Source organism: Mesocricetus auratus, unplaced genomic scaffold, assembly GCF_017639785.1.
Source record: "Mesocricetus auratus isolate SY011 unplaced genomic scaffold, BCM_Maur_2.0 Super-Scaffold_100003, whole genome shotgun sequence".
NCBI lineage: Eukaryota > Metazoa > Chordata > Mammalia > Rodentia > Cricetidae > Mesocricetus > Mesocricetus auratus.
The window spans coordinates 72066665-72084691 of NW_024429188.1; the positions used below are offsets into that span (position 1 = coordinate 72066665).

The 18027-nt window shown below is 40.5% G+C and overlaps 1 protein-coding gene across 1 annotated transcript; it reads right to left on the bottom strand.

Annotated features, from left to right (window-relative positions):
• Positions 1–209: 209 nt before the first annotated feature.
• Positions 210–17558, bottom strand: Taf7l (TATA-box binding protein associated factor 7 like). The gene is made up of 13 exons (XM_040743767.1): positions 16676–17558; positions 15152–15222; positions 10791–10869; positions 10058–10233; positions 8967–9096; positions 7425–7480; positions 5021–5062; positions 4206–4278; positions 3665–3766; positions 2796–3080; positions 2495–2607; positions 1203–1262; positions 210–481 (listed from the first exon to the last, which is right to left on the bottom strand). The coding sequence occupies exons 1-13, from the start codon at positions 17556–17558 to the stop codon at positions 437–439; spliced, it is 2115 nt and encodes a 704-aa protein (XP_040599701.1). The 3' UTR covers positions 210–436.
• Positions 17559–18027: the final 469 nt, after the last annotated feature.

An 18027-nucleotide genomic window follows, 5' to 3' on the forward strand; every position in this document is an offset into this window, starting at 1 on the left:
CTGTCTTTTGAATGCTGGGATTACAACCTGACAAGCTGATTATTTTGTATATTGTAGGGAATATTCAAAACAAGCTTTGAGAAGTTAACATCTGTAAAACAGTTGTACATCCTTCTAGGCTACACCATCTGCCTTTGACAAGCACCGCTGAACGATCTCATGGTAATATAGAACAAAAGACAAAAATAAACACACATATTTATTTAATCTTAGATTGACAAAGAAAAACAAAATCTCATGTTGAGTGAGGAGGTCTCTAAACCTATAATGCATTTTATAATGTTCCCTTCTATATTACTATGAGCTTTAAATTTACTATAACTAGTGAAAAATATTCAAATAAGCAAATACAGTTGGTCAAGACAAAGTATCTAGTGGTTCCACCTGGTCTTCATCTGGAAGGTGAATCCACCTTATAGCTATGCTGAGGGTTTCCTCACTCCCTCAGAAAACATTTCAGTTGTTCTCGCAGGTGATAAATCTGTAAGGAGAGAGAGGCAGAGAAGCATTATAAAAGTTATCTTAATTTTTTCTGGTATTCTAAGCTTTATTTTTAAAACCATCCTTCATTACAATTCCAAAAGTATGACAAAATTCTTTTTTTTACTATATCAAAGAATTGATACCAATCCCAGTTCCCACTCCCCCCCTCTTCCTGTCCTCCCCACCTTCCCCCCAGCCCACCCCCATCTATTACTCAGAAAGGATGAAACCTCCCAAAGTCTGGCACATCACTTTGAGATAGGACCAAGGCCCTCCCCCCCTACGTCTAGGCTGATCAAGGTACACCTTGGGCTGTAAAAAACCAGTTCAAGCACTAGGGATAAATCCTGGTCCCACTGCCAGTGGCCTCACAGACTGCCCAAGCCACAAAACTGTCATCCACATTCTGAAAGCCCAGTTCAGTTCCATGCAGGCTCCCCCCGCTGTCAGTCCAGAATCAGTGAGCTTCCACTAGCTCAGGTCAGCTGGAGGACAAGTATTTTATCTGTCTTATTCAACACTCTATCCAGTGCTTTTCACTCCAGAGGTATTCGATAACTGCTGAATGAACAGATTTTCAAAAATATCTTCATCCACCCTGCTATTTTTACTCAGAATATATGTTTACCACTATTCTTGTAAGACAAACGGCCTGAAATTAGATTAGAGATGGGTGAGTTCTTCATAGCAATTTATTTAATTAAAAACATGCGTCTTACCTCCTCACGCTTTTGTTTTTCCAATATGTTAAGCTGCCCCAAAACATACTGGAAATGCCTCTGGAAAAAATTGTATCAGTGATAAAAGATGTATCTTAAAGGAAGAGATAACCACAGAACACAGTTTGTCACATATTTGATAAGAAAGCTGTCAATCATAGGAAGAACGGTCTTTTTAGAAAAACTGGAGCATAAAAACTGCTGCCTAACAATCCAATCTTATTTTATGTACTCTCTACAACATTTTTTTCTTGTCCTCAAGTAAATGGGTGAAATGTCTATATGCTACATTTTTCCTAGTGTTGTATAAACCCTCCATTTCCTCTCACTAGAACAGAATATTGCTACTTCTAACACTACATACAAACCACATATATGTAAATCCCACATATCACAATGGCATCAGATATGTGAATCTTTCAAGATGTATCTATATCTATCACCTTTGGCTATTCCAAAGGACTACAGCCAAAGTGGGGATTGCTCTATGCCAAACTGCTTCCCTTTGACAACTGCCGCTCCACAAAAAAAAAGAAAAAAAAATGAAATCCAGCAAAGAATTCGATTAGTGCTTACTATCAAGATGGGAGTAAATGTGACATAGCAATATATTTTCCTTTTGCTGAAACTCTGAAAAATGTATCCATAAAAATAAAATAATTCGTTCATGTTTCAGCATGCATGATAAGAAGTTTAAATTAATTTGGTCATTTTTTACTGAAATAAATAAATTTTGATATAAGCAACAGGCTTTTTCTATGTATTGGCAATTACTATGATTCCTCTTGGAGTTTTAATTCTATTTTTCTTTTTTGTTATCGTTGTTGTTACAAGGCCGTACTGTGCAACCCTTGCTAACCTGGAACCTGGTATGTGTGGCCAGGTGTTCTCAGATTCACAGAGATTCACCTCTTCCTCCCTAGTACTGGGGATAAAAGCATGTGCCACAACACCCAGCTAGTTTTAATTTGTTATAAAGTGGGAATGGTGACAGGATCTATGTTGCGGAGAACTGAGGATTAGATAATAACGCATAACTCTTTTATGCACTGTTTGCATAGTAAGTACTCAGTATGGGTCATTACCTCCGGTCACCCAGTCCCATTCCCCATAAAAAATGCTTAATTATAAAAATTATTCAGATAAATAAAACAGGAATGTTTTAGTGTAAGTTTCTAAGAAGTTATTTGGGTTTATGAATGAACTACATAGTGATGGCATGAGTGGAAACACAGAAATGGAATTTTGAAAGCAAGGGACCAGGATGTTTTTAACAGCTAGAGAGAACTTACCTTAAGGGTCAAGTTTTCCACATTCCTAAGGAGCTCTTTCTGGCGTTGTGCTTTTTTATAAATCTGTTGGAGCTTTTTTTCTTTGTAATGAATCAATTTCTGAATTTTTGTGACTAAAAGAAGTAGAGAAAGGATTTTTGTATATAAATATAGCTTTAAATAATGAACCAAGTCACAAATCAAGTAAAACTCCAGGGATAAAAAACTTCTGAAAACTAAGCATTGCACATAATGCATGTTCAGAGTTAGCCTTTTATACTGCCACCCCCACCCAATTCCTTTGTCTTTTCCTCTGACTTACTTATTAACCTGTAATCTTTGTCCGTTTCATAGAAGCCATGTTGAATAAATCTGACTTGCAGCTCTCTTTCTAAGGCCGCTTCAGAATTGTCTATCTCCTTTTCTTCTTCATCCTCTTCATCCTCTTCATCCTCTTCATCCTCTTCATCCTCTTCATCATCCTCATCCTCATCATCACCATCACTTGTTTCTTCATCATCCTCATCTTCAATTTTATCATCATTTTCTTCCACATCATTACTGTTACTGCCAGAATCACCAAGCATCTCTCGAAGCATATCATAGTCTATTGATTTTAAGCAAGGATTAAATGAACCAATCTGAAGCTTTGGAAATGACCATTACCCCAAATAGAAGTACATGTGTTACGATGAAATTCACTGGGCAACCAGTGAATTTTATAAATTATTTTCCTATGGGAAGAGTATTCCCTTTGTAAAATAAGGACAAGGAATGTGAAACACTAACTTTCTTCTGTGTATTCAATTATCAAGATATCTAGAGAATATAAGGGCCCATAGGAAGTTGAATATCAGGGCATATAGAAGATTAGAATTCCAATCTAAAAATGATGTGACGGATGATTCCCCATGGGAGGCCTCACCCTCTCTGGGCAGTGGATGGGGATAGGGTGGGGAAAAGGGGGAGGAGTGGGAGGACAGGAGGGGGAGGGGACTGGGATTGTTATATAAAATAATATTGTTTTAAAAAGAAAAGAATTCCAATCTAAAAACCCTAAAAGCACTGGAGGACCAGTGAGGAGTAAGGACAAAGGCCCCTTTTTCTGTGATTGTTCCGTGAGTCTGTGGACCTATCACACACTGAACACTTCCCTTATATGAAGCTCTTCCTCTATCTTCAATAAAGTACCTGATGACCTAGGACCACGCATTTGTGGGGTTCCTGGCAGGCCTGAGATGAACCCTTGACTTTCTATTTCCTTGGTTTCATCATCAGCAATGACTTCCCAGCCTGAAAGTATAATAGTCAAGGAAAAAGCAAAGGCAGAGAGAACTCACAGTTGAAAGGGAAGTGGGTCTTTAACTAAAAGGGCTCTTAATACTAAATTTCAGTCAAATTTAGATAACTGTATCTGCATTCCTAGTGTGGAGAACTGCCTTATATTAAATTACACACATAAATATACTTCTATTGTCTGTATTTACCGCTTTTAGCTAGAAAATAACATTTCAAAAATCTTAAGTTATACACGTCAAACCTGACCCTTAAACACTAGAAGTGAGAATTAAGCGTGCTGCTTAGTGGCACAGTTTGCCTAGCATAGTAAGGCTTTGAATTTGATCTTCAACATCTCAAACAAAAGCAAAGCCATCAAGCAAAGGTGAGATTTGTCAGAATATGCGCAGGAGATGAACCAGACTATAGGGCAAGTTTTTTATGTAAAGGATACGGACACTGGTGGCTTCAGCATCTGAGCATAGCAGTGTCTTCAGTTCTTTTTCCACGTTTGGAGATTCAGCATACTGAAGCAAAGCGTGGAAGGAGATAACAGTAATGTCAGTCAGCATCCAGTTTTATGTAAATACCTTTTTCCTGTATGTTAACAGACTGAAATGATTAGACTGTGTTAAATGTTCGTCCAACTTAAATAGTGCTATTTATGAAGGAATCTATCCAAAATCTGTCTTTTTTATAACAAGCTCATTTTTCACAATTAAATCACTTGAAATGTTTAACCTTATCTGTCTATGACTCTATGAAAAAGATTTTCAACATTTATGTTTTATTATTTGCCTTGACTCATTGGCAAAGACAATAATTCCATGTTAGTTACTTGTAAATAACTTGGTTTAAAATTCAAATTCCCAGACTTCATTTTTCCATCTTTATTATTAAAGTGTTCCTACAAAAATCAGATCCTATCTGCATGCTCTCATTTGAACACAGTTTCAAATGATTACTTCACAGCAATTAATTTCTCATGACACAAATATAATGAAGGCTCTTGATGAGAAATCCCATTAGTTCAAGCAATTGTTTGGTAAATTGAACCCTGAACTCCAAAGAATGGCTTTTGAAGTGAAAACAAGGGGGAAAGCAGTTTGCAATGCATGGTAACACTAGCAAAACTGTTCGTTTTTTACCCCCAGAAGTTGTCATAAGACATTAAAGAATTATTTCCCAGTGTATGTGCATATATATGTATGCATATGTTTATATAAAGCATATTAAAGTAAACAACGAAGATTATGACCACTATTGTACCTCGCTGAAACTGATTTCATCCATTTGTTTGACATCAGGAACCTATGAAGTAAAGCACAGCAAAGAACAATGTTATATTTTCATTTTTCTACTTAAGTCACTCTTAAAGAGATCTATAACTATATTTAACTTCTTTTATGTTTGGTAGACAAATTTCATTGACTGGCAGGTTACTAAGCTAATGTTAACACATAAATTAGAAAAGCTGACCTACAACTTTAACACAGTTTCCAAATTCTGACAAGGTTTTCTGTAGACATATGCAAGCTTATTCTAAAATTCATATGGAAGGACACCGATTCTAAAATTTTTAAAGCAATATTGGTGAAGCAAAATGAAGTGGTAGCAGTCAATCTTCTGATGTCAAGACTTACCACATTACAGTATCTGTGGAGAGATCAACACACAGATTAGTGGAGCAGAATGAAGAAGCCATAAACAGTCCCATACCATATTCCCAAGGAAGAGGTGGAGGAGGAGAGGGGGAAGAGGCAAGGGAGAAGGGGAATCTTCAATTAAAGCTTGTGCTTTAATAAAACTGAAATATGGATTTCAGGCATAAATGTAAAATCTTCAGTATGTGGGCTAAGCAAAACACTCCTTATATTTAATAATAAAAAAACAAATTCCTTAAAACAAAAACATGAATAAATTAAACCTCATCAAAACTAAAAATCTTACTGTCTACAAGCTCTTGTGGGGAGGAGGGGAGGGAATGGGAGAGGGACCTGGAACTGACTTGTGAAGCAACCTCGTTTCTTATCTAAATTTAAACTGGAAAATAAAAAAAAAAAAGAAACACAAAAAAAAACCAAACTCTTGTGATGAGGACTAAAAACTCAAGCTATCAACTATGAGAAGTTATTAATTAACCATGCATACATGATGAAAGACTAGTTAATGAACATAATAGAAAAAGAACTCTTGGAACTTAACAATAACAAGTCATTTTAGAAAATGGGCAAAGAAGCCAAGTGTCATGGTTCGTATTTGCAGTCCCAGCATTCAGACAATGAGGCAGGAGCGTTGCTGTGAATTCAAGGCAATTATCTATCCAAAAGATACAAATTAATAACATATTAAAATCACTACACATTTATAAAAATGGCTAACATAAAATAAAAATGACAAGACTTAATGCAAGTGAGGAGGTAGAGAATGCATTCATATACGATTGGTGTTAATATAAAGAGATACTCCCTCTGAAAATAGTATGGCAGTTCCTGATAAAACTAAATATGTTTGTGGCTAATGAAGTGGCTCAACACTAATATGCTTGCTATCAATTCTTATGACCTGAGTTCGATGCTTAGGATCGATTCTCAAATTTTCCTGTGAGCTCCATTTGTTGCGCACATGCATGCACACACACTGAATGAATGTAAATAAACTTGAAAAGACCAGGGATGTAAGGCAAGAAGAAAGTATAAATAGTTATAAAAGGACAATTGTGAATAATATTTTTGTGGTGATAAAGCTGTTTAACATCTTGACAATGTAGATGGATCATGAATCTAGCCATATAGCAAAACTGCATAGAACTAAACACATATAAAAATACATAAGTATAGGTTGATGAGAAATTTCATTAAGATTAGTGAATTTCACTAATTCATTTGTGATATTGTTCTGTAGTTTTGTAAGATGCTACAAAGGGGAAAAGTGGAAAAGAGTACATGGAAAACTTCTATTTCTTCCAACTGCATATGAATATCTGATTATTTCAAAGTTTTTTTTACTGAATTTTTAAATGATTCCAAGGTATTGTACTCTTCCTGTAGCTCACCTGAAGTAGGGTTATGGATTTAAGCAGAACTACTTTATTCAGTCCTAGATGAGTTCAAATTAAAACTTTATCTCTCTCTTTTTTAGAAAAAAATCATCTCACTATGTATCCCTAACTAGCCTAATACTGGCAATGTAATCCAAGATGTCTCCAAACTGAAGGTAATCCTCTTGCTCCAGCTTCCCACATGCTGAGATCACAGGTAACCAACATGCTTGCCTTTAAATTGATAGCAGTTGAAAATTAAAAGCATGAGCTGAAATGTCAAATTCATGATTCTTCTAACTCCCTAACAACTGCTCATTGTTACTACTGTTACTGCTCTAGTCCCAACTGCTAGCTCATAAATCTGTGGCTTGTGCATATTTTTAATTTTTTTCCATTTTTGAGACAAGGTCTCATTCTGTAGCCAGGGATTTTTCTTAAACTTATGATCCTTCTGCTTTCACTTCCAAGAGCTGAGATTGCAGGTAGGTACGTACCACAACATCTGGTGGGTATTGTTTATTTGACATATAAATGAATCGATGAATTTCCCAATTGACTTTCTACCTTTCTTTCCCTCTCATAGTCCTTTCCTAATTCACCCAGCAGAAACAAAAACAGCAGGAGACTAACCTTCTTTGTTGTTTTCCGGAATCGTTTCTTTCTGACATTCTTAAGTGGTGGAGTAACTAAAATAAACACATGATGAAATATGTCATATGACTGATGACTGTCCTATATCTACATGAATTTGATTAAGAAATATCCCACTGCCAGAGAGTCTGGGAAAAAGAACCTTCATCCAGTGGCTAATGGAAGCAGAGGCAGACACACACAGCTGAAGCCTGAACTGAACTCCTGGAACCCAGTGACAGAGAGGGAGGACTGATGAGCAAAGGGGTCAAGGCTAGGCTGGTTTAACCCACAGAAACAGCTGACCTGAACAAGGGGGAGCTCTTGGACCCCAGACTGATGGCTGAGAGGCCAGCATGCAACTAATCAAGAACCCCTGAATGTGGGTGTCAGTGAGGAGGCCTAGGCAATCTATGGGGTTTTGGGGTAGTAGATCAGTATTTATCCCTGGCATACAAATGGACTTTGGGTGCCCATTCCACAATGAGGGATGCTCTCTCAGTCTGGACTCTTGGGGGAGGGCCTAGGCCCTGCCCTGGATGACATGACAGACTCTGGAGATCCACCACAGAGGGCCTCACCCTCCACCCTCCCTGGGGATCAGAGTGGAGATTGGGTGGGGGACTGGGGGGGCCTGGTAGGGGGAGGGCGGAGGAGGAAGGGAGGGAGAGGGAACTGGGATTGACATGTGAAGCAAGCTTGTTTCTAATTTAAATTAAAAAATAAAAAAAGAAATATGTCATGCTCATGACATGACTTTTTTTTTCTTTAAAAATAAGAGGTTAGCCCTCATCCAGTAATTGATGGAACCAGATGCAGAGATTCACAACCAAGACCCAGGCTGAGCTCCAGGAGTCCAGTCGAAGAGAGGGAAGAGAGAATACATGAACAAGGGAGGTCAAGATCATGATGGAGAAATCTACAGATACAGCTGAACCAAGCTCATGGAAACCCATGAACTCCATACCAAATGTGGAGACTCCAGGAAACAAAACTAGGCCCCCCATATGTAGGAGTCAGTTGTGAAGCCTGGACTAGCTAAGGGGCACCTGGCAGTAGAACCATAATACAAACCTGGTATATGAGCCAGCTTGTTGAATCCCATTCCTTAAAGTGGGATGCCATGCTCAGTGGCAGTAGGACCACGATATTATCCCTGTACATGAGCCTGCTTGTTGGAACCCACTCTCCATGGTGGGATGCCATGATCAGTCTTAATACCTGGGAGAGGGGTCTGTCCCAGCCCCAACCTATTGTGTCAGACTATGTTGACTCCTTATGGGAGTCCTTTCCCATGAGAAGGAGCAGACTGGTGTTGGGCTAGTGGGGAGGTGAGTGGGGGGGGGGGGAGTACAGGGAGGAGGCGAGGGGGGGTTTGGAGGAGCAGTGGGAGAACTGTGGTTGGAATGTAAAATGAAATAAAAATATTTAAAAATGAAAAATAAGGTTTATGAACCAGGTAAGAGGTCCCTGATTCATAGAGATTTGCAATTCAAGAGATAAATGTAGTGAGCCAAGATGAGCAAGAGATTGATGACTTACTGCCATGCTTCCAGTTATATTTCTTTTTCTCTATCTTCTCTTCATCATTTCCAGCTACAGTAGGATCAGTACAGGTAGCTGATTCTTCTGGGGATGACTGAGGCTCACTACCAGCACTGCATACAAGCATCTATATTTAGCAAAAAGAGACAAATTTACTATCGCCCTAAATATTGGTTAGCAATAAAACATGAGCAGACCACAAGAAATCTGGAGCACAGAAGATTCTTGGCATTTCCAAAAAACCAAGTACTATGTAATATACATTCAGATTCCTTACTATATCCCTTTCCCATCCTCTCCTCCTTCCCTCCCCCTTCTCTCTCTCTTCTTTCTCCCTGCAGCACGATATATAGATTTGACTTTTACCTAGTGTTTACCACTGCGGAAGCAATATCATTAAACACATACATTTTAGCATTTTGATTTAGAGAGGAAATCAGAAAGCACCAACAGAGATGACAAGTAAGAAACTTTCTTCAGAGTTAACACACTGCTATAGTAGAAAATGAAGAAAAAGGCCTTAGCCATTCATATTCTTAAATTGATGAAAGTCACTATAGATGGAAAACAGGGAGCAGGAGTTTGTAAAAGTAGAGGAATAAGAAGTTAAGTATTAGATACCAAACCAGAGCATGGCATTCTGTTCCCATGCAATTGATCCGGTGATTATAAATGTTAACTAGCCATTTGCCAAGTAGAACAGAATACTGGCAGAAAGGCTGAAGATTCCACAAAGGGTATGAGAACCAGATTACGAAAATCAGCCTAGTGGTGGTGGTTGAGCTCAGCAGTGAATAGAGCACTTTGCGTAGCATGCATGAGGCCCTGGACCTGGTCCACAGCACTAAAACGCTAAACAAGATTTTGTAGATCTGGGGATGTCACCCAGTTGCTAAAGTGCTTGTCTAACATGCACGAAGCCCTAGGTTTGGTCCTCAGCACAAGAGTGCAGAAAGGCGTGTCTAAAAGCCCAGCAGGTGGTAGTTGAGATCAGAAGGATTCAAAGTTTAAAATCACCCTCAGCTGCATTCTCAATTTGAGGATATCCTGGGATATATGAGGAGACCTTGTCTCAAAAAAATTCATACCTGAGAAATATCTGCTGTTTTATAAAATGTTTTTCTATCAACAGTTTTCAGGCTTCCGATAACACAAGGCAAATTAACCAGCTTAGCAGGCAGTGAGACATTGTCTACCTGAACAACTGCATGATGTCCATCAGCTAAAGAAAAGCAGAGAAGATTAATATTGACATTCCAATGGACTGTTTAGTTTCCAAGAATTTGAATAATAAAGGTGTATGTGTGATAAACAAGTGCTTCCACAAAGCTTGCTATTTTTGAAAAGCTAAAAATCAATACCCAATTAGTAACTTCCAGAAAGACACATATATATACATATATTGTTTTCACATATTGTAGGTTATTAGTTCAAAAATAACTTTGTTTCTAATGGTAGCAAAGGTGACAAAAGTAGCAACTGTTTTCTTGTTATCACTAAAAGCAAATTTCATTCATTGAAATACATTCCTTTAAAAAAGAAAGCCACTCGGAGGGCAGAGGCAGGCAGATCTCTGTGAGTTCGAGGCCAGGCTGGCCCAACAGCCTCCAAAACAGTACAGAGAAACTCTGTCTCATAAAAACCAAAAAAAAATAAATAAATAAAGCATTTGATTGTAGCATTGTGCATGTATGGTTTCTAAAGGTTAGAATGATAACATACTCTATTTTTTCATACCTTTAATGCATAGTATAGTATGGTACATAGCAATCTGTATCAAATTATTGTATAATATATTGTAAATTGATATTAACTACTTACAAGCAAAGTCAATTTTTAGTTTATCCTTCATGGCAACACCTCTAGAATGTATAATATTCCTAACAGCATAAGCCTGTTCCTAAAAAGGAAGTAAATTAAAAATCAGAAAGATTGTCTAGTTAAGAGTCTTCCTTATCACCCTCCCTGGGGAACGGAATGGGGATTGGGGGGGGCTGAAGAGGGAGGGGAGGAAGAGAGGGAGAGGGAGCTGGGATTAACATGTGAAGCTAGCTTGTTTCTAATTCAAATTTTTAAAAAAAGGGTCTTCCTTAAATGAAACCTTACATTTCCCAAATGTTAACTATGCTATTATACTGTGAGAGCCCATGAATTGTATAAAACAAGTTAAATGAACTCAACTCAGATTTCGTCATTATCTTTTAGGAACTGCATTTGGTGCCTTCTGTCGGCTTTTCAGTTTTACTTCTTACTGCTTATCCTACCACTGTAGGTTCTTAGGAGAGGCTTCAGCTACAGTTCACTACACACATTAATTAACCATAATACATAATAGCTTTCCAACCACCTCTATCATAGCCTCCTAAATGAAATAGTACTTGAACATGGTTATCAATGGAGAAAAGGAGTCAAGCCTAATGTTAAAATGAGTTTGACAACCTTGCTTGGGGATGAATTTGCAGTAGTCTTTCCAACCACCTCTTCTGAGATGACAGAAAGAATTTTAGAACAGTCTTACCTTGACTGTCCAGAAAATTGTCTGTTAATGTTTGTGATAAATGACTGCATGATCTGTAATTGTCATTGTCATAGCTGTTTTGACAGGGAATTAACCCACATGATTGATGGTATATACAGGAAGAAAGAAATATTGTGAGAAGAATATGCACTACAAGGACTGCTTAATGGAACATGGTTTCTGGGAAGCAAATGTTCTGAGTTTTTATAGCTTGAAATGTAAATGTCACCTAAGCAGACTACACTTTTACACTTAAGACATTTATTCTGAGATATAAAAGTTGCTTACCGGAGGCAGACGCAATATAAACTGTTCCTCGATATCTTGGGATTCATCATACTTTAAACTCATGGCTTGTTTTTGAGTTCATAAAAAAAGACAACAAAGTCACTGTAAACTCTTGCTCCCTCCACTGACCATTTCTGGTTATATTATATTATATCACATTATATGGTTATATTATCTTACACTGGTTATATTATATAAGATCTTACTCATAATTCTCATTGAAAAGGAATGCGTATAGTTTAGAAATACTTTATTTGGCATCTTCATTTCTAAAAGTCATCACTTCCAAAGTCATCCCAAATTACATGATGTAATGTGATGAACAAATTAGTTAAGTTGTTTGAAACATGATTTAAAATTTTAGTAATGTTCTTGAACTGTCATATAAAAGAGTAAACTTCTTGAAATCAACCCAGAACCCAGACATACTAATTTGAAGTGAACAAATACTTAATTTTCAATATTTCATTTACCCAAATAGACCAATAAGAGGCAGACCATGAGATAGTAAGAAGCTTTTTATGGTTCAGCATTTCCTTAGGAGAAAGGAGCCCCATGCTTATATATCTAGACCATGTACACTAGCTTCATGGAATAAATTCCTTGAAAGGGTGGTATGAATGGAACGTAAAATCTGATTTCATTTACTAATTATTTTCACTTATTGTTATGCATCCTGTCTCTCAGACCTACTTTATTAGGTGCTGTGTATCTATCATTTCATGTAATACTTGTTTATTACATAATGAAAAATAAGTATAGAGAGTTATAGGATCAAAATAATCATATACATATACAAAATGTCAATGAAACCCCTTTGCACAATTAAAACACACTTATGCAAAATTTTAAAGTAAAAAGTAAAGTTGGGGCTGGGCATACCACGAGAGAAGACAAAAAATACTTGACAGGGAGTACAAACGGAATTTAAGGAAAAAGTTGCTAAGCAAGATTTTATCAGAGCAGTGCTATCTTTTAAATCGCTCAGCAGAGCTAAGACTGGGCCATTTTGTCCATTTTAAGGCAGTTTTGGTAACTTCTCTTTTACAGAATAAAAACTTTAGGAACTCGAACTATTTCAAAAATATTCCCTTGTTAATAGCCACAGTAAAAAGTTTGAGGGGAGAGAGGTGAAAAACCTAATTGAAAGGAGGTTTAATAGTTTAATAAATGGGACCTACTGAAACTGAGAAGCTTCTGTAAGGCAAAGGACACAGTCAGCAAGACAAAAAGGCAGCCCACAGAATGGGAAAAAATATTCACTAATCCCACATCTGACAGAGGGTTGATCTCCAAAATTTACAAAGAACTCAAGAAGCAAGTCTCCAAAACAGCAAAGGACCCAATTAAAAAGTGGGCTGCAGAACTAAATAGAGCGTTTTCAATAGAGGAGTCTAAAATGGCTGAGAGGCACTTGAGAAAGTGCTCAACATCCTTAGCCATCCGGGAAATGCAAATCAAAACAACTCTGAGATACCATCTCACTCCTGTCAGAATGGCTAAAATCAAAAACACCAATGACAATTTATGCTGGAGAGGATGTGGTGAAAGGGGAACACTCCTCCATTGCTGGTGGGAGTGCCAACTCCTACAGCCACTTTGGAAATCAGTATGGAGATTCCTCAGAAAAATGGGAATAAACCTACCACAAGACCCAGCAACTCCACTCTTAGGCATATATCCAAAAGATGCCCATTCATACAACAAAGATGTCTGTTCCACTATGTTCATAGCAGCTTTATTTGTAATAGCCAGAACTTGGAAGCAACCTAGATGTCCCTCACCCGAAGAGTGGATAGAGAAAATGTGGTACATCTACACAATGGAGTACTATTCAGCAGAAAAAAGTAATGGAATCATGAGATTCGCAGGCAAATGGATGACACTAGAAGAAACCATCCTGAGTGAGGTAACCCAGTCACAAAAAGAGAAACATGGCATGTACTCTCTCATATATGGATTTTAGACATAGATCTGGGGAGTGCCAGCCTACAATCCTATGGCCAGAGAGTCTGGGAAACAGAAACTTCATTTACTGGCTGGTTAAGTACTGAGCTGAACTCAAGAAAGCCAGTAACAGAGAGGGAGGACTGATGATCAAAGGGATTAAGACTGGGCTGGTTGAACCCCCAGAAACAGCTGACCAGACAAAGGTTAACTCTTGAATCCCAGGCATCAGCCTGGGAATCCAGCATGGGACTGATCAATACCCCCTGAATTTGGGTGTCAGTGAGGAGGCCTAGGGAACCTATTGAGCCTTGGGCAGCAGATCAGTACCCATCCCAAGTATACACACGGACTTTGGACTCCCATAGAACAATGTGAGGTGCACTCTCACCCTGAACTCTTGGGGAAGGGTCTAGGCCCTGCCCTATATGAAATGACAGACTATGGACACCCCCATGGAGGGCCTCACCCTCCCTGGGGGAATGAGGGGATAACGGGGGGGGGGGGTTGGGGGGAGGGCACGGGAGGAGGGGAGGGAATGGGAGCGGGACCTGGAACTGACTTGTGAAGCAACCTCGTTTCTTATCTAAATTTAAACTGGAAAAAAAAGAAAGTTATTTGAATGCATGTTAAACATTAATGTAATTTTTGAAAGGTTATATCTGATTTTTTTTCACCAAAATAAATCTGGAGAATAAAAAAAATGGAATTTTAATGTAAAGAGCCCTTCTAAATTTGGCAAGCAAAACAGGCAAGAATATTTGAAGACTGGGAAGAATTATTTTTTTTAAAAACATCTGTGAAATACTGACAGTACTTTGAAATTAGTCTTTTGGAAATGTAAGTGCTAAGAGTAGACAATTCTGCCTTAGCTTTGTGGGAAATGGATTTAATTTCTTACGTCTTGTTTATTTAAAAAAACTGGTACATATTCTGAGACAATAATAAAGTGTGTCCTTTGGAAAAAAAACTGAAAGAACTTTATATTAATGAAAACAAATCCACTTTTCCCCAGAAATATTTACTTTTCTTAATTTTTTAAAATTCCACGAGATACTCCTGGAAGCTAATTAAATGATCAGGGTCACTGCCCACCCATTCGCATTTGGCTTTTATCTCCCTTCAGCAGAAATGATGCAGCCAGAGCGCGCGAAAGCCCACGCTCCAGGCAGCACACACCAGCACCAACTTGGTCCCTTTTTTTTTATAAGAAAAGCCTACAACCATGAGCTGCCTTTTGGAGACAGTAAGTGCTCCGGTTCTGTCTTTTTCCTGGGGAAACCCAACCAAAAAGTCCTTCTGTTCATTTGTGCTGAAAAATATCCTGCAAAGCCACATAAGTCTTCACACCTCTTAGCCCGTTGGACTGAAGTGTGATGGTACAGACACGTGTTCCCACCTTCCCAGAGCCGGTGGTCCTACGACTCACCTGCTGGCCAGGACACTCAGGCACGTTCCCCTGCTGGTTGGGATCCACAGCCCTCAAAGCAGCTTCTGAAACTGAGGGAGGTGTGCACCGAGAGAGCCCTGGCTAACAGGTAGAGCAGAGGTCAACCCAGGCCCCGCCCCTCGCCCCGCCCCCAAGGCCGCCTGCAGAGGGCTCAAGGCCTCGAAGCTTCCAGGCCATGTGCATGCTTGCCCGTGTGCCTGCACAGCCAGTGGGAGCACTCCTCTGCTGAAGCCGCCAGGTACCACCTCTAAACCCAACTGCTGATTCCCACACTTGCAGGGGGCACAAACTGAATCCATCGGAGGTGGGGGTGTCAACGCACACACACACAACACACACACACTACACACACAACACACACAACACACACACTACACACACACACTACACACACACACACTACACACACACAACACACACACAACACACACTACACACACACAACACACACACTACACACACACACCACACACACGCACAGACCACACACACAACCACACAGACACACACACAACACACACCACACACCACACACACACAGACTCCACACACACCACACACACACACCACACAGACAGCACGCGTGCATACACACAACGCGTGCGCACACACACACATACACACGCAGTCATGCACAGATGCACGCTCACACACATGTGCACGCACAGATGCACGCGTACATACAAAAAAGTGTTGCACACGCCCTTAATCCTCCAACCTGAGAACCTGTCAGTTGGCCAGGCTACCTATGGATAGCAAATACATCACCGTGCTGAGGTGGCCTCTCCTCAGCACAGAATGACACAACTTCCTGTCAGAGAGGCTGGGTACAGCTTCCACTTTCCCCTACAGCTTTCAGTTTTCAGGGCAGCTTTCGATCTTTTGAGGTACAAAAGTTCCTCTGTTTGTAGAGAGACAAATACAGCACCCTGTGTAGGCCGAAAATGAAGAGGCCAGGTCTCTTTCCTCGTCATGGTGAGCAGAAATTACTTTCTGTCAGAGAGACCAGGCTGCCTCCTGCACCTTCCCCATAGGTGTTTCATGTCAAGTGACCTTTAGAGTTTTCAGGTTCCCAAGTTCCCGCATTCGTGGAGTGACAAATATGCCAATCTGCGTCTCAAAACTGTCAGCAGAGAAGCTGTTGCAGTCACTACACCCAGAACTGACTGACCCTGTCAGATCCTCCTTGATGCGAATGGCCATTAGTTTCTGTCACAGAGGCGTGGCCATGAATGTCGTGTCCGCTACAGCTGTCACAACTGGAAAGGGAACAAGTACAGCACCCTGCCAAGGCCCAAAAATACCATCAGCTGAGTGTCACGAGTCCCCCAAACTCACTGGCCAGTTCCTGGCCGTCTTTACTTTCTGTCAGAGAGGCCTGTCAGCTTTCGGTACTTTCCACGACAGGACAGGTATCTTACCTCACAGAACCTTTGAGGTTCCCAAGTCATCGTTCCCTCTCCCCGGCACATTTTTTAAAAACCACGTTCAAAAGTCACATACCTTTCATGGCCCTTTCAAGACTTTTACCAGCGGCGGTCTTGCGACGCTTTCCCCGGGACCTAGCCTGTGTGACTGGAGGAGCCCCTGCACCTAGGTACTCTGCGCCTTGAGCCTGTGCAACTCGGGCCTGTCTGCCTGGAAACTGTGGGCCTGCAACTTGGGGGCCTGTAACCGGTGACCCTTGAGCCGTAGCGCCTTGAACCTTTGGGCCTCGAGACTTTGCGCCTCTAGCCTTTGGGATTGTACCCTGTGGGCCTTCAGCCTTTGGGCCTTTAGCCTTTGAGCCTCCAGCCTTTCGGCCTCCAGCCTTTCGGCCTCCAGCCTTTGGCCCTGAAACCTGGGGAACTCGAGACTTTGCGCCTCCAGACTTCGGGCCTGGAACCTGAGGGCCTCGAGCCTTTGCGCCTCTAGCCTTTGGGATTCGAACCTCTGAATCTGGAACCTGTGGGCCTTGAGCCTCTGGGACTCCAGCCTCTGGGTCGGGAACCTGTGGGCCTCCAGGACCTCTGCCACGGTCGCCTTCAGACACATCCACAGCGCTTTCAGCACCAAGGCTGACAGCAGCTTGGGGCTCTTGGGAAGCCATTTCTTCGGATGTTGAAACAGCTGGTGGAGGCGCTTCGCCAATATCTGGCCGCCCCACCTCATGGGGAGCGCCCTCGGCTGGAGCACCCTCAATGGGAGCACCCTCAACGGAATGGCCCTCAATAGCAGCGCCCTCAGCTTTAGGACCCCCAACGGGAGCGCCCTCAGCGGCAGCACCCTCAATGGCAGCTCCCTCAACTATAGGGCCCTCAGCGGGAGGGCCCTGAATGGCAGCGCCTTCAACGGCAGCGCCCTCAGTGGGAGCACCCTCAGCACGTGCTCCCTCTGTGCGCTCCATGGCCCACAATGGCTGGCAGGAGTCCGGGGGGGAGGGGCACCTAAAATGGCGTTACATTTTGTCACGTGATGTAGCAGGTTCCAGAATGTTCGTGAAACCAAGTGAAAATGTATGCCCCTTAAAGAGACAGTGACACATAAGACTTTTTGTTGCCTCTCAAACACTTTTATGAGCTCTCCACTGTGTAACACTAAACAAAGCTTAATTTTAAGTTTTTTTTCTTTTTGGAAAGGATTATAGAATCATTTCTTCTAAGGACATATTTGATTTTTATGTTCAATGAAACTACATTATCAGACCTTAAAAATTTCAAAAAAAAACCTTTTGGTGCATTATGGTATCAACCAGCATACTTTATGACAACAGCAAGAACGCTCGAAACAAAATTTATAGGCTACTATAAAATACTGAACCTGGGGCAGGACAGATGCCTCACCACTTAAGAACAAATTTTGCTCTTGCAGAGGAG